Here is a 17,278-nt window from a genome sequence, read left to right on the forward strand (position 1 = left end):
TGAAATAAGAATATCAATATCATTATCAGTCAATAGCTACCACAACTATAACCGCGTTTTGGACTGATTTGCCCTGTGTTTTTCAAACGGCCGGTAAGTTTTTATGTTTACTATAAGCTGTTACCAAATTTAATATCTGTGCACAACTGAGGTATTAATTACCCAAATTCAAGGTAAAATTGTAAATTAATGTTGGTTATGAATAGTTGTAAAATGTGAGAAGGACACCTAACCCTCTATTCATTAAAAAAAAAAAAAGTGGCAATTAAGACAACTGTTAACAATTTCAATAGTAGTAGAGAAATATGCTACAAAAAGCCAAAATTTCAAAATATTATCATAAACAACAAGGTTGAATTTTGTTTAAATGACTCGCATTTTTCAAGGACAACAATCAAATTTCATATGTTGTGTACCTACTTTTTCTCTTAAATTCATCAAATAGTATCATTATCACACAATAACTAGCCTGTAACTCCTCTATTCAAATCACTTATTTTAAAAATATATATTATATACACACCTAAAAAATAATCCATGAACGCGACAAGTTTAAAAGAAAGACGAAAAAAAACTATAAAACTAACCAAAATTTCTAAACATCATCATCATCATCATCATCATCATCAACAACAACGCTGAAAAAAAAAATCATCCACCACCAGAAAAAAGCATCAATAGTGATGATGACGTTTCCGAGTGGACCCGGAAGCGATCCGAGTCTGGACTCGCTCGAACTCGGAGAACCGGCAAGGGATGGTTATACCGCCCTGGTGGTTAAACCCGTACTCGTCCTCGGCTTCCCTGAGAAGCTCGCTGAAGAGAGGGTGGTTGAAGTAAATCACCGGCACCAAAACCCTGTGAAAGTCCTCGTCCTCGTCCTTCTGTCCCACGTACACCGCCAGGTGTCCTTTCGGCACCGCGTCCTGACCGGGACAGTTCTCCGCCGGCTCTTGACCCAGCGCCACGTACCCCGGACCGGGTTTGACCCGGCACAGCGACTTCGCTCCTTTAGATAACCTCCGACCCCAGCGGATGAGCTTCGCGATCGGCCTCGAGTGTTGGGTCGGCCCGGCCCGGCCCAAAAACCCATTATTGGCCTTGCGGATCCGGGTCTTGCGTAGGACCCACCTCGTGACTTGGCAGAGGCGCTTCCCTAGCTTGAACCCTCTCGTCTTTCTCATTCTCGTCTTGTGAGAAAAGAGGAAATGGGTTTGTGTGTGTGTGTGTGTGTGTTTTTTTGGAGAGGGTTTTTTTTTCCCTTGGTTCAAGAAAATGGCCAAGGGTCAGCTTCGGACATGGTAAGACGAGAGAGAGTTAAACAGCCTTCGGAGATGAACCTTGGGATATTAGACATGTTTAAGGGAAGAGATAATAAACATAGCTTTTTGAATTTTTGGTGATTTTTAGAGGAAAAGAAAAATGGAGTTTTTGCGGTTTGGTTTGTTGAGTCGTGACTTATGAGGAGAACCTGTAATATAAAGATAAGAGCTTTGAGTGTCAAATTGCCCGGCGATATTTTTTTTTTTTTTTTTTTTTTGTCTTTTTTACAAGTCGGTAAGGACAAGATTGTTGGAAAGAAAGAAATATCTGTGTGAATATATATAAGGAGAGAGAATCGCGGGTGTGGCTGGCGAAGATTGAGTCGTATTAGCGTATAATTGAAAGTCAAACTTTTTTTCGTTAACTGGTTGATTTGATTAGCGTGAGTTTCGTGAGTCTAATTTGATTGGGCTGTTACAGAAAAAGCATAACCTGCCGGTGAGATTATAGGAACTCTCTGTCCTATTCAATGAGATGAGAACGGAGGTCCAATATTAGACTTTCTTCGAGCAAACGATTCTTCTTAGAAACTGCTTAGATTGGGACAGACACGTATGAATATTGTTAATATATCATATTTGTTAATACGAGGACTTGGTCTCATCGGGTGGAACTTGAAAGTTCCAAGAGTAATTGACGAAATTAACTCGTGTATTTATTACTACTTAAATTCTAAATAGTAACATTACCGCAAAAGTACAATAAGTACACACGCATTATCTTTATTGCGATAAAGGTAAATATTAATGCTACCAATAAGCGGTGACGTTTCACCGCTAACAAGAAATTATAATGTAGGATACGTTTCTTTAATTTACTCGTTAAATGTGATCATTTCAAAATCTATTTATAATAATCAAAGAGAGGGGTAATCCCACACACACCTCGACGGAGAGGTCATGGGTTCAAGCTTTCATGGATGCAGAAATGCATGTCCCTAGGAGTTATTCTAATAAATATGTAATTTTGGTCAGTAGTGTCACCTACTATGTAATCTTGGCCGATAGTGTCACCTGCGCTTTGCACTGTTAATATATCATGTAATTCTGACCGATAGTGCCTCTACTAAAAAAAAAAAAAAAAGAGAGGGGGTTAAATTCATTCGATTCTTTGACCTGGGAGTTCAAGGAACTTACAGATTAAATTGAGATGTCCATACAGAACACAAATTTTTTTGACAAATGGCTCAAGAAGTAGATAAAGTAATGTTTTGATAACGAAAAAAAAAAAAACTAATACGTAATGCAATCGCGATTTGCAACATCCTTAAAAATTATGAGTTCACAAAACTCGTAATGCTTATGTATTAGCTAAAGACATAAAGGGAAGCGTTGAAACGTGTTTAAGATAAAACTATCATAAATACATTTAAAAAAGAGATAAAACTTAATGTGAAAAATAAAGTACACAAGTCAACACTAGAAGTTTAAATGTCGAATTCTGAGTTTCTAGCATATGTGTAACGTCTCTCTACATATATTTTCTCTATTCGTGAAAGACAAAAACATAACAAATAAATAAAAACAAAAAATAATATATAATTCTAGGTGGTGAATTTACCATGTCATAATTTTTTTAAATCTGAATTAAAATTTAAGCGAGCATTATTCATACTTTAAACCATTTTTTTGCAAAGATTTTTTTTACAACAAAGTTCATTTTTTTTTGCTCGAAACAAGTTAAACTTCATTTGAAAATCAATCATATATACATATATTCATAGATATTTTAGCCGTACACGGTTTCTAGTCCACACAAAAAAAAAAAAAAAAAAATCTATTTTTGTCTGTTTGGAAAATTGAAAATATACACGACATTTGTGTAAACATGGAAATTTAGCAAAAGACCATATCGCTAATTTGCGATCTAACAGCAAGCTGCCACGTGTAGTTTAAAATTTTAGTGGACTTCTTAAAAAAAGTCTAGGTTTTGTTTGATAGTTTTGTTTTCTATTTTCTAATTTTTGTAGTTGTACTGAAAAATTATTTTGCAGTTGTTTTCAAAAAACTGTTTGATATAGTTTTCATTTTTGTTTTTGAAAAATTGAAAAAACTGAAAAAACTGTTTGGTACATTTTTCATTTTTGTTTTTGAAAAAATGAAAAAATGAAAACTATTTGGTACACCTTTTGAAAAAATGAAAAAAAAAATGAAAACTATTTGGCGGCGATGGTGAGGCTCGGTGGTGATTGAAGAAAATGGCCGGATTTTTTTTTTTTTTTTTCAAGTCTTACGCGCGGGTGAGGAGAAGGAGGAGAGAATAGAAGAAATTTTTTTTTTTTTTTTTTTTTTTCCAAAAACATCTTTTATTTGTTTTCAGTTTTCTTTGATACAAAAATTTTAAAATTTTTTTTCCGAAAATTAAACCAAACGCAACTTTCCTTTTTTGTTTCCAATTTTTTTTATCTCAAAAAGTCAAAAACTCTTTTTTAAATGAATACCAAACACAACCCTAACTTTTTTAAGGGACTTAGAAAAGTCCAGCACACGCAATACAAAAACACTTCATTTAAAAAAAAAAAAAATCAATACAAAAACACCCACTAATCTATATTGCCGAATACCATAAACTAAGGACAACTCTCCCTTGCTTGGCATCTAATAAGTTAAAACTTATAACAACAAAAATATAGTTTAAATAAAAAGTATACTATTATATAATAGGCTCTCGTCTTTTTCCGTACATGTACAAACCCGTATTGGAGCAAAAAAAAAAAAAAAAAAAAAGCTTGTACGAACCCGTACGCCACCGTATTGGAGCACGTGAGTGAGAGCTGACTAAAAGAAGTGCAAAACAAACATTACATTGTGGGACCCACACTTCATGATTGACTCCGCCTTTTGTGAAAGCAAATGGGTCCCACACAAGTCCACGGCGATTTTCTATAGAAGTGGGCTTTAAGATACCTTGGGCTCGGCGTGCGATCGGCCCATTTGGCAAGGATTGCTTACGTGGACCATACGACTTTGGGCGTCAGTTTCTCTCAAAGTTGAAGAACAAACTTAATGGAATCTCTTTATTAAAGGTTGATAAGATATGTCAATCTGTTTTAGAAATTTGTTATCTTTGGCTATTTGTTTTAAAAAAAAAGTGAAATGCCATTTATTAAGTTCTAGAGAAATTCTTTATCTGACTTCCTACTTAAATTATACGATCTGGAAAGGGAATCTTATCCCAAGTATCAAACATAAAACCGTTGTCATTATTTGTTTTATTTTTAAACAAACAGATTACTATTGTTAATGGCCTTTCTTACCTACCAAAATATTAATATTTTACCGTGATATTTGTAGGTCAATAAGCCGTGATATTTGTAGGTCAATTTCTAAATTAAAAACGCGCTACTTGAATATTATTTATGTTTATACAATAGGATGATTTCAAATCGCTTAACAGGTACATTAACTTCATGTGGTTATATATATGGATCCGTAGACTTTATTGATATCTACGCTGGTTTGTATAGTTTCTAGTTGATCTAGCATAAATTATTCATTGAAAAACATATCATAAATTTTTTTGAATAAAATAAATTGCGGAGTACTCACGAAAGACATGTTTATTTACTGATTAAAAGATATTATTGAAGATTTTAAAATGACCAAATATCTTCTCCATAATTTTATATTGCAATTGAATAATATATGTGTATTCATAAAATGATAGAATTTAGTAATAATAAAATTGTATGAAAAGGAACACTTCCGCTCCATTTGTTTTTTTTCTTTCTTATTGTGGCATTGTTGATTGATTGAATACCAAAATGAATAATTTAATCTTTCAAATAAATAAGTCGGATAATTACACAGTCTTGAAATAAAGAAAAGATAGCAAAATTAAAAGAGAAACAAATATCAAAAATACCAAGGGGAAGGAACATGCCATTAAATCCTCAATGAGTACCATATCAGCCACTAACATAAGGCACCAATATCAATGAGTACCTCGGGAGTTTCAATGAGTACTCATAATCCTCAATGAGTACCTCAGGAGTTTCAACCAAGCTCTTTTGGCTAAGGGAGTGTGGCGAGTTTTGCGGTTTCCGTCCTCCTTGGCGGCGCGAGCCCTCAAAGCTAGCTACTTCCCTAACTCGGACATTCTCTCGACGGAGAACATGAACTACGCCTCGAGTACTTGGAGAGGGCTCATGTGGGGGCGTGACTTTATTCTTAAAGGCTCAAGATGGAGAATCGGTACCGGGGAATCTGTGAATGCTAGGTCCGGTAGGTGGATCCCTCGAGCTACGGGGTTCTCGATTCGTGATCCGTCTCTCCTCCCGGGCGGATGGACGGTGGCTGACCTCAAACTGTCGGGGGGTTCGTGGAACGTCCCGCTCCTCCGAACCTCCTTGCGGGAAGATGACCTTGAGTACGTGCTGAAAATCCCTTGCGTGACCTCCCCCGTCCCCGATGAGTTATGTTGGCACTTCTCTAAGGACGGCGAGTACTCCGTGAGGAGCGGGTACCGAGTAGCTCGCGACGCCATGGGGAGCTGCTGCTCGTCGGACCCAAGTGTGACGGAGAAATGGTGGGGAGGGATGTGGAAGCTCAAAGTTCCCCCCAAAATGCGCATGTTCATATGGAGGGTAGGGAAAAATTGGCTGCCCACTATGAGCAACTTGGTGTCCCGAGGCATGGAAGTGGACCCGTGGTGCCCTCGATGTAAGAAAAGATCGGAGAGCGTCTTTCATGCCATCTGGGGCTGTGGCGCTAGCGCGAAAACGTGGAAGCTGACCGGATGGTGGAGATCGATCAAGACGGCTTATGCTGGAGATATAATTGCACTGCTCATCCACATGAGATCGGTCCTCTCTGGCTCGGAGTTCGAGGTCTTCGTGGCGGTGGCTTGGTCGAGTTGGAACGCCCGGAACAATGAAGTCCACTCGGGTCGGCGCGAGCACCCGGCGGGGCAGCTGAGTAGAGCCTTCAACTACATCGAGGAGTTCCGCCTTGCCTCGGCACCGCGGGCGGTAACAAAAGTCGAGCCGAGGACTACAAAGAGATGGGCTCCCCCTCCTGCGGGTGTTACAGCGATATGCGTGGATGCGGCTTTTTTGAGGGACGAGAATGTTAGCGGAGCAGAGGGAGTGCTGCGTACATCGGAGGGGTCTGTAGTGGGCTCCTTCATCGCCCCACTCCGCCATCCTTCTTCTCTCCTGTTCGCTGAAATGCAGGCGATAGTCGAAGGCCTCCGGGTAGCCAAACAGTTGGGCTGCCAGAGGATCCGTGTCCAATCCGATTGCACCACTGCTCTGAAGCTCATGCAAGACCGGCGTCTCTGGGCCACGGAGGAAGGCTTGCTGGTCAGCTAGGCGACGAACCTTGCCGACGATTTTCTTTTTGCTGAATTCTGTTTTTTACCAGGGGCTTGTAATCGGATTGCTCATATTTTGGCGAGGAAAGCCTTACTATTCCCTGAATGTACTGTATGGGTGGAGGTTGTTCCCCCAGAAGTTGTTGACCTTTGCTTGGCTGATATGCCTTAATCCATTTCCTGGTTTTCAAAAAAAAAAAAAAAATCTTTTGATCAATTTCGGCCAAAATACCCTTAAAAGCATTAAAATTAATTTTTTTCATTTCATTTTCTCATTCGATCGTATTTCATCTTATTTTATTGTAGTTAATCTTATTTCATCCTTAATCTTATTCCATTGGAGAAAATGAAATGCGGTGGAATAAGATGAAAGATGAAATAATATGAAATTAGATGAAATACGATAGAATAAGATTAAATGAGAAAGAAATGAAAAAAAATTAGTTTAAAGGTAATTTAACATGACATTGGGTCAAAAATTCACATTTAGATATTTCTTAAATAAGAGGTTCATTGTTGATATTTCTCTACTTATAAGATCCACTTTAATAAATTTCTCTTTAAATACCAACTTTTTGTTGTTGCTCATTGGACTTCCATATAGCATGGCGAAGGGATCTGAAAGCATGCCCAAAGCTTGGTTATATTGGTTTCTTCATTACTCAACGCTTCATAAAGGCCTTTTTCATGGGAAATCACTCGTGGTACAATTTGTTTGCAAATAGAGAGGAAACACCAAGCAGTATGGATGCAAACACCATGCAGCCAAAAACTCAAAGAGAATGATAGTCAACTGTCTTGTGTAGAGCATTGTGTAGGGACTCTGATTCTTCAATATAGGAGTTGGTGCCCTATTTATCAGATATACTACTGTTAGCACACACTTGGACATAAGCTATAGGAACTCTTCATTGGAAATAAAGCGCTCCAGCTACATTGAGAATATGTTGATGCTTTCGTTCCACAACTGATGTTGATGCTTTCGTTCCACAACTGACTTCTGTTGAGGAGTCTCTACACATGATAACTGATGCAATGTGCCAGTTTGACCAAAGAACTCACTAAAAATTAGTTCAGAAGCATTGTCCGATCTAAAAAGTTTGATATGACAATCAAACTGAGTCTTGACCACATCACAGAATCTTGGTATTAACCTGTGAATCTCAACTTTAGATTTCATAAAAAAAAAATTCCAAGTAAAACGAGTTGCATCGTCAACCAGAGTTAGAAAATATATATGTGTCAAGTAAAAGATTCCACATGATTTGGACCCCATACATCACATTAGACCAGATCAAATCTATTTTCAGCTACATTATTACAATTGGGAAAAGTGAGCCTTCTTGTTTAGCCAATGAACAAATACAACATGTCTTTGACTTATTTGAGCTGAAATCTAAAGTATCTTGGAGTGGTTCAAGCTTCTTGAATGAAAAGGGACCTAGCATGTCATACCACTGCTGTGTAGACACTTTGTTGATGCTAAAAAAGCCCTCTTGACTTCATCTTCAGTGAGAGCATAGAGATCAGCAGTCTTTTTAGCCTTGCCAGTCGTTTCTTGAGGTGAGTATCCTGAATTATACATTAATCACTCGAAAAAATGACCACAACATTTGGTGTAGATGTTAATTCATTCACTAACATGAGATTGTATTTGAAATCATGGACCAAAGTAACTTCTCACTACAACAAATCTCACCATTACCGACGATTTTTTTCGTCGCTAAAAACCCCATAATCGTCGTCGCTAAATCACTTTAGCGACGATTTTTATCGTTGCTAAATGTCCGTGCCTAAATATATTTAGCGACGAATTAATCGTCGCTAAATATTTACCGACGATAGTACCGACGATTAAATCGTCCCTAAATGTTTAAATTAGGAGTTTTTTTTTTAATTATTTAGCGACGACTTAATCGTCGCTAATTCGCGCGCGAAATTTTCCCGCGCGAATTAGCGACGATTAAGTCGTCGCTAATAAGTTAATTTTTTTAATAAAAACAAAAATATATTATCCAAATCAACTTATATATAAAATCCGGTTACGTTTTCAATTATCGAGAAATATGTAAATAATAATCTACAATACACAAAATATCTAATAAAACACTAGTCGCGGCGTTTGCTTTGTCGTCCTGCCGCTCGTTTTCCCCCTCCTCGACGTGAAACGCTCTTCTGCTGGCGCTGATCAGTAGACTGACTCAGACCGCCGGGCGTCGTCTACTGGCTACCATCGGGAGTCCTCTGCTGGCCGCCCGTCGGAGTGTGGACGCCAGGCGTCAGAGTCTGGACACCGGCCGTCGGAGTCTGCTGGCTGTGGGACGACGGAGCCTACTGCGAACTATGCGGAAATTGAGGCATAAACGAGCTCAGGTTGAGACCGGGTACCTGACTCTGTATTGCCTCAGCGAACGAGGCGATGGTCGACGTGAACACCTCTTGGGAGATATATCCTGGATGCAACATCCCAACATCCGAACTACCGTAGACTTCGGCGAGGTCAGCCGCCATCCGTGCTCCCTGTGGCACCAAACGTCCGACGCCGGTCAAGTGATCAGTCCGCGAACCCATAATATCACGGATCGCCTGCTGCTCTAGGACGGAAATATCAACGTCCGCTCCTTGTTGCTCAGCCTCCGCTCGCAACGTGTTGAACCTATCGATCAGTCGATCCTGATATAATTAACCAGTTAGTATATATTAATCGAAAAATAAGACAAAATAAATGTAAACTTACATAACGTGCGGAGGCTTCAAGAGTCAGCCATTCGGACTTGTCGGACTGATGTTGGCGCTTGTAGTTCGCAAACAAGTTCTCGAAAGCGCCTGTCTCGACGCTCTTCTGCATGTAAACAAAATTTCAAGTGTTAGATAGTTTTAACGATTTGAAGTATCATATAAACATAAAACTTACGTTCTTCATGCGGTGGGTCAAGAATCCAATCGTCCCATGTCGACTCTTCGTTTTCTTCTTCGAGCGATTCGCCTTGTTCTTCGCTTATATGGCATGTAATATAGTAAACGTACACGTAAATAACAAATTGTATAATAAAAGGGTAAACACATATTTAACGTAAATGATTTGATTACCTTAAACTCATCGCTCGAATATCGTTGTATAAGCGTCTCCTAGTCGGTGTCGAGCTTAACGGTCCTCGGTTTCATCGACCGCGCCACCTGTACGCTGCTCTTGCAGTCGATTTCGAACCATGACTGCAAGGTATGCCTCCAATTGCGAAGACGAGTCTTTGCGTCTCGAATGATTGCCGCATCGACAATCGCCTTCTTCTTCCCGGTTGCGTCGCCATCGACTCGAATGCCGTACTTGTCTCGAATCGTTGATCGGATCTCGGCCTCCTTCGCTGGCCCCACGTTTGCAGTCGTCCACCTTGGGACCATAGGCGAGATCTTGTCTCGGACGACCAACCCGAGCGTGTTCGCGAACGTCGCGAGATCCGGATCCATCTCTCGCTCTGGCTGCAAGAACGACTGAAACTCATCGTTATAAATAACGACTTCCTTCACCCCGGGCGCCGTGCACGCTCAGATCGTTTCCCGAGCGTCGGCCCACGCACGGTGGGTTCGATATCCTCATCGGCTTCTTCGACGCCATCGCGTACGGGCGCCGACTCGCAATAATTCGGGAGACGGGATAGGTAGTCATCCCCGCCTCCGCTGCCTTCGGCTCCTGTAGCCGTAGCCATCTGAAATTTACCTAAAGATAACTCATTTTATTTTACCTAAAGATTCAACATTTAAAAATTTAGTAATTTCCAGATTTTATTTTATAATTTCACTATCCTACCAAAATTTCGGCAGAACCTCCCCTATAAACTTAACAACCCGGCATCAAGCCTTTAACTTTAAAACCTGCATAGAAACATCCTAAAACTAACGATAAATCGAACCTAGTGGTTCGATTATTAAAATACATAATCCATAACCAACTAATTAATTTCACATTTTTATTCTTTTTTAAATCTATAAACTAATTAATTTCACATTTTTATTCATTTTTAAATCTATAACCAATTAATAAATGTCACATTTTTATTCATTTCTAACAAAAATTAAATCCAATTTCAATTTCAATCCATAACCAATTAATTAATTTCACATAAACTACCTAATTTTCGTTAAACTAATTCATTAATTTAAGTTTGTTAGCTTTAGAGAATCGGTCGAAATTGGATGCGAATTAAGCGACAAACTATATCGATCTCCTAACGTCGAGGCCAACTACACAAAATTAAACAATTTTAAATTTTCTAATCGTAATTAACAAAATTACATTTCCTAATTTATTAATCTCTAATCTACTATACTTATATACATATTTAATCTCTAATCCTAATTTACAATTTTAAATTATCAAACATCCTAAATTATATCGTAATTAAATCCTAAATACTAAATTATATAATAAATTATATACTAAATACTTATATCCTAAATAATTATATATAACTAATTATGTAAATACTTATATCCTATATAATTATAACTAATTATATAAATACTTATATCCTTAATTATATACTAAATTATGTAAATATATAAAATATAACTTATATATATATATAAACTTACCTTCGGTGGCGGATCGAGGAAGAGCCGTGCAGGCGGAGGAAGAGGCGGACGAGCTGGACTTCGGCGTCGGCGTCGGAACGGCGGAGGACGACGGTGGACGGCGATGAGCTTCGGAGAGACAGATCTGAGGAGAGAGAGAGACGTGAGGAGAGAGAGATGTGAGGAGAGAGAGACATGAGGAGAGAGCGACTTACCGGAGCTTCGGGGACGGCGGACGACGGCGGAGGACGGAGGTTCGTCGGAGGAGAATTGGGTTTTTGGGAGAGATTGGAGAAATGAAGATTTTTAGGTCGGGGAAAAATGGGGGAAACTGATACGCGATCTGGTATTTAAAGACATTTACCGACGATTAAATCGTCGCTAAATGTTTAAAATTCGTAGCTAAATGAACTTAAATTTTCAGTTCATAACCAGACATTTAGCGACGATTCAATCATCGCTAATAGTTTTTTACACATTTAGCGACGATTTTATCGTCGCTAAATCATTTCATTTAAATTATTTTGGGGGGATTTTTCCCTCTTTAAATTTGGTTAAAATTCGAAATTAATTCGATATTAATTCCAAACTATTAGCGACGATAATATCGTCGCTAATTGTTTTCCCGCGAACTTAGCGACGAATAGATATAATTAGCGACGAAAATATCGTCGCTAATTGTCTTTTCCGCGAAACTTTAGAAGTTTTGGCACCAAATAATTAGCGACGATAAATTCGTCGCTAAAAGGGTGATTAGCGACGAAAAATTAGCGACGATTAAGTCGTCGCTAATACTTCCGTAGCTAAATGTCATATTTCTAGTAGTGTCTCTCAATGTCAAATAATTATTGATTATCACATCTCCACATAAATGCATCTTTATAGACATGTGATTAGGCAAAGTTACTATTGAATTCTTCAGTAACCTAAGATTTGTAAAAGACTCTTACCCGCACAAATGTGTTTCGAAGCTTCATAATCAAGAATCCAAGTATGATTAGAGCTATTTGAACTAACACCTGAATATATAGAACCAGTGAAGCAAATAAAAACACCTATATCAATAGAGGTAGAGTTGACATCCACATTCTTGGAGGTAGTTGCAGACATCTGAGAAGATAAGATGTTCAAGAGTTGCTGATATATATTGTTCCGAGGTGAGTGAGTATGTTGGCGATCTTTAAGTGTTTCTTCACCTGATCATCTACTCCAACACCAATTGACTTGTCTTTTTGCTTTGCCCTTGACACAAGGTAGATAGTCAGGCAACTTATAGCACTTGTCAATTGTGTGACCTTGCATTTTGCAATGAGTGCAATACGTCCTCTCTTTCTTCTGAATCTTCTTAACATCTTCCTTCGGCGCCATTGCCATCACATTGGAGTTGTTTGATCCACCACTCAAGTCAAGTTCAATGGATTTTATTTCTCTTCTTGAGACACAAGAGAAAAGACTTTGTTGATCGGAGGCAAAAGATCCATCACCAAGACCCGACTTCCTGCTCCAGATAGAATTTCATTCAATCCAATTAGGAATTGCATAACATAATCACTGTACAGAAATGCATTGGCTTTCTTCATTCCTCCAGAGGTACAGCCTCCATATGTGCAATAAGGACGAAAGTTGTTCAATTCCTCACAAATTGACTTCAGCTTCGTGAAATACACAACAACAGACTTCTGATCCTGTACAAGATTGACGAATTCCCTGCGTAGTTGAAAGATCCTCGGACCATTGCTCTGTTCGTATCGCTCACGAAGATCATTCCAGATCGCCGTGCGCCAGATTCTCCAAACATGATGCTCGACGAGATCTCACGCGTAACGGAATTCAGAACCCAAAAAATGACAATATTGTTGTTTCTCTTCAAGCATTCAACAAAGAATCAGATGCATATGATTTAGGAATCGAACCATCTATAAACCCTAGCTTATTCTTCAGAGACAACACAATCAACATCGAGCGACTCCACGAAGATCATTCCAGATCGCCGCCGCAGATTCTCCAAACATGATGCTCGAAGAGATCTCACGCGTAACGGAATTCAGAACCCAAACAATGACAATATTGTTGCTTCTCTTCCAAGCATTCAACAAATGAGAATCAGATGCAGATGATTTAGGAATCGAACCATCTATAAACCCTAGCTTATTCTTCACATACAACGCAATCAACATGGAGCGACTCCATGAATTGTAATTATCTCCATTAAACAATTGCGAAATAAGAACCATACCAAGACTGTGTGCGTGATGGGGATAATACTCACTCAAAGGATCATCAATGGCGGATCTCAATTGCAAACCAGTGCCTGCGATTGAATTTTCTTATTGCGAGTTTCTCTGCTCCTCCACGCTCGTCATTGATAGCGAATCCGTCGAAAAGAAAAACTGGATTGATCTTGGCTACAATCTCAAAGCTCGAATCAAACGATCGTTTCGGAAGAATACGAAAGCTCTCATACTATAATATGAACAGAGCTCGAGAGAGAGGAAAAATCTAGAACCAGTATTGATCGAAAAGAGAGATTTTCATTAATTGATCAAAATGAAGTCTTACAAGCTTATATATCAAATTGAGGCGGTTATAACATAGTTCACTCTACGAACCACTAATAACATGACACGTGGTGGGTGAACTCCGCTGAAATAAATAAGACGGATGTCATATAGGCTTACATTTAGGACTTTGACTCTAATCCGAAGTCCTCTCAATCAACGGCCCAGATTGAACTTCTGAAATCAAGCAAAACCTCTACGCTTAGAACACAAAAGAGAGCACAGTGAAGAGAAACAAGCTTCTTCAACCGTAAAATAACAGATACCAGATTCAAATCCCTTCCGTTTGGATCGATTTACGAAGAACAATCCCAAGCCGCTAGACTTTGGTGGATCCGAATTATGGATTCGAGTTTGGAGCTTCAGGAATCGGGCTGGGAAGAGTTGAGAAGAGAAGCTCGGAAGATCGAAGGCGATCTCGACGTCAAGCTCTCTTCTTATGCCAAGCTCGGAGCTAGGTTTACCCAAGGAGGTTCGCGTTTCGTTTTCTCTCGATGTCTTTATAATTCTCAGTGTTGATTCGCTCGCGTCATTTCTGTTGCTGGTTAATGAAAATGGTGATAGATTTGGTTAATTCTTGTATTGAGTCTGGGAATTTGAAGTGTTTCTGTGCTTTTTTCGTCCAGTGTCGTAATTATTGAGAATCGAATGGACATAGTTGGTGAAATGAGGAGAATCGAGATAAGAAGCTTGAAATCACAACTATAGACATAAAGATTGAAATTCTAGTTAAGTTTTGGAAGTTAGTTAAGATCATTGTAATGTTCAAGATTGATTGATTGTGAAGAGGGACATGGATCGAAACCAGGTTATGATACCGGATCACCAACTGTCGGGTCAAGCAGGTCATGGAAGTCGATGGAAATGGAAATCCAATCGTCGCTTGAGAAGCTTTTGGACATAAACGATTCGATGAGTCGTTGTGCTGCTTCGGCTACTCCGGCCACTTCTGTTTCCCAGAAGCTCGCGAGGCATAGAGATATACTTCACGAGTTCACTCAGGTCTGCATTTTTCTCAGTTTTAGTATTTAATATTTAGCGAGATCTTATACTTATAGTTTCATGTGGTTCTTCTTGTTCTGCTTCAGCCAGAATGCTTTCATGAATACTCAGACAAACCCATATACGTTTCTTTTTTGGCATTTCAACAGAAGCTATTTATAAGTGCACTACTCGAAAATGTCTTGCTGGGTTTTTTATTTGTCGAATTTACAACTTATGTTTTCTGGTGGAGACATTTAAGTATTAGGCATCACTGTGATTTAACATGATCTACCTCTATTCTGCTAGTAGTGTACATATATGGCTGTATTTGAACTCTTGATGTGCTTTAGTACTACGGCCTTTGAAATCCTAGAAAAACTACTAATCTGTGTTTGGAATATGGTAAGGGAATTGGGTAAACTTTTAATGTATCTGAAATGGGGTTCACAATGTGATGTGGCTGCTTGTTGCGGCAGCTTCAAAATTTAAGTTTAAACTTAGTTTCTCCGATAGATTATTTTAAGATAAAGAAAATAATACTGGGGGTGATCAATCATAAGTTCATAACCAACTCATAGAATTTTGTTATCTGCAGGAATTTAGACGAATCAAGGGAAATATAAGCTCAATGAAGGAACACGCAGAGCTTTTGAGTTCAGTCAGGGATGACATCAGTGAATATAAGGTGAGAGCTCTCTTAAGCAGTCTCAAAGTCACTCTTCTCTTGTCTCTCTCACACTAATACACTCAAAGTCGTTTGTGTTTCTTAAACATTGTTCCGTAATGATTTTGTTTCTTCCCACGGTTGGGTTCAGGCATCTGGCAGTATGTCGCCGAGAATGCAGTTACTAAGGGAGCGAGCTTCTATCCACGGAAACATATCTCATGTAAGCCAAAACGCCACATAATTGATATCATATCTTGTGCAAAAATTATGCAGACATATTGATCCCATTAATGCTATAAAGCGAGGCATGTTATGTACCTTATCAAGGTTTTGGGTTCACTCTTCTGCAGATAGACGAGGTGATTAGTCAGGCTCAATCCACAAGAGCAACTTTAGGCTCACAGAGGGCTTTATTTGGAGATGTTCAAGGGAAAGTAAAGGTCCTAAGTGACAAGTTTCCCGTCATTCGTGGCCTACTCGGTACTTGATGAAGAGAGTATATATATTTTCACCATTTTGATTCTTTGATGTGATTTGTTACAAATAATTGTCCAAATTTTTTGCAGGTTCGATCAGAAGGCGTCAATCAAGAGACACGATTATTCTGTCCACGGTAATTGCGGCGTGTACCCTGTTTCTTATCATCTACTGGCTTTCAAAATAGATTAGAAATATGTCTGATAATCACACAAAATTATACGTACACCGAGGCCCCTTTATGGAATTTTGCTTGTATTTTTGTTGGAACGATTCAATTTTATTGTTTTTTATGAAGTTTGTGGTACTCCTTTCTTGGGTACCATTGCCCATAAATCTATCCAAATATGTTTTATCATTTACATAACTTCTTAATGGTTCTATATAGACTGTTATGAGGTTGGAACTCGGGGTAGGATTAATCTCACAGAGCCTGACGTCCAAGTTGATTATTACATCAAAGTTCGAAAGTGAAATTGGCGATTTTCCTAATGAACAACAGAACACAACTCAGCTGTGACGTTGAACGATTCACTATGCTGGATGAGAAGAAATAGTTTATTCAGAGACAATAGTGACGGAGTTAAACACTCAAAAGTGGCAAAAATGAAAAAATAAAATAAAAAGCTATCGAAAGAAACTCTCAACAGCAAATTATCTTTGAATTTAGTGAGAGTGGCACTTTGGTCAATAACTATTTTTTTTCAAGCTTAATGATCCTCTTACTATATAAAATTTTAATTTTTGTTAGTGAATAATATCTTAATTTTTATATGAAATATAACAGAAAAATAACTTGAATCATATTTAGAAAATAACCTCATATACTTAGTATCGGTAAAACGACATCATACAGTTTAATTCTACATGAATTTAATTAAGTGTTTTTATTTACATGACTTTAGTGTCAAAATATAATTTAATTAGTTTCTTTTACACCAAGTGACTTAAGTTTGTATATGTTTTAAGTTGTTTACTTGCCAAGTCTCATAAGATTTTTTCTTTATCAAAAGAGTACCCTTATCAATGAATAAAATACTATAAAATCAATAATTATAGTGTCATTTTGCATAAGAACTGGATTTAGTGACAATAATATAACAATATTTTGTTGTAACTAGCCATTGTCCCAACTCTTTTTAAGATTATGGTCAAAGTTTCATTTTATTAATTAATTTACTTTTTACTTGATTCATTTACTCTGGATTATATATGGATTTAGTAGATTATTTGTTAATAAAATAAAACTTGAAATACTTTTTAAAAAGGAAGTTGAGTAATTAGACTACTGACATAATTACTCCAAAATACGACTCACTGATTATTTGCGCTAAAAACCTATACTAAAAATATAAATCACTTTTAGCCAATATAAATTGGCAGTTAA

At 38.1% G+C, this 17,278-nt stretch overlaps 3 protein-coding genes across 3 annotated transcripts; 1 reads left to right on the plus strand and 2 right to left on the minus strand.

The window, feature by feature from the left end:
* Nucleotides 1-377: 377 nt before the first annotated feature.
* On the minus strand, nucleotides 378-1,245 carry LOC149400506 (auxin-responsive protein SAUR36-like). Its single transcript, XM_089613895.1, has one exon. It carries the CDS (start codon nucleotides 1,182-1,184, stop codon nucleotides 675-677), a length of 510 nt encoding a protein of 169 aa, XP_089470021.1. The 5' UTR covers nucleotides 1,185-1,245; the 3' UTR covers nucleotides 378-674.
* Nucleotides 1,246-12,626: 11,381 nt separating this feature from the next.
* LOC149400507 (uncharacterized) lies at nucleotides 12,627-13,439 on the minus strand. Its single transcript, XM_089610443.1, has 2 exons — nucleotides 13,163-13,439; nucleotides 12,627-13,018 (listed from the first exon to the last, which is right to left on the minus strand). The coding sequence occupies exons 1-2, from the start codon at nucleotides 13,437-13,439 to the stop codon at nucleotides 12,627-12,629; spliced, it is 669 nt and encodes a 222-aa protein (XP_089466569.1).
* A 450-nt stretch (nucleotides 13,440-13,889) lies between these two features.
* On the plus strand, nucleotides 13,890-16,258 carry GOS12 (golgi snare 12). Its single transcript, XM_089610938.1, has 6 exons — nucleotides 13,890-14,235; nucleotides 14,572-14,765; nucleotides 15,343-15,432; nucleotides 15,563-15,634; nucleotides 15,765-15,894; nucleotides 15,981-16,258. Exons 1-6 carry the CDS (start codon nucleotides 14,106-14,108, stop codon nucleotides 16,076-16,078), a joined length of 714 nt encoding a protein of 237 aa, XP_089467064.1. The 5' UTR covers nucleotides 13,890-14,105; the 3' UTR covers nucleotides 16,079-16,258.
* Nucleotides 16,259-17,278: the final 1,020 nt, after the last annotated feature.

This window comes from Urtica dioica, chromosome 4 (assembly GCF_054948205.1).
Source record: "Urtica dioica subsp. dioica isolate 48M chromosome 4, U.dioica_male_clone48M_v1_H2, whole genome shotgun sequence".
NCBI classification, from domain to species: Eukaryota; Viridiplantae; Streptophyta; class Magnoliopsida; order Rosales; family Urticaceae; genus Urtica; species Urtica dioica.

Bases quoted from the DNA above. Each gene is read 5' to 3' on its own strand.
- LOC149400506 (XM_089613895.1), bottom strand. From the start codon at position 1,184: ATGAGAAAGACGAGAGGGTTCAAGCTAGGGAAGCGCCTCTGCCAAGTC.
- LOC149400507 (XM_089610443.1), bottom strand. From the start codon at position 13,439: ATGGTTCTTATTTCGCAATTGTTTAATGGAGATAATTACAATTCATGG. The intron at 13,019-13,162 runs GTTGATTGTGTT...GTTACGCGTGAG, and splicing joins TCTTCGTGGAGTCGCTCGAT to ATCTCGTCGAGCATCATGTT.
- GOS12 (XM_089610938.1), top strand. From the start codon at position 14,106: ATGGATTCGAGTTTGGAGCTTCAGGAATCGGGCTGGGAAGAGTTGAGA. The intron at 14,236-14,571 runs GTTCGCGTTTCG...GATCGAAACCAG, and splicing joins AGCTAGGTTTACCCAAGGAG to GTTATGATACCGGATCACCA. The intron at 15,635-15,764 runs GTAAGCCAAAAC...ACTCTTCTGCAG, and splicing joins TCCACGGAAACATATCTCAT to ATAGACGAGGTGATTAGTCA.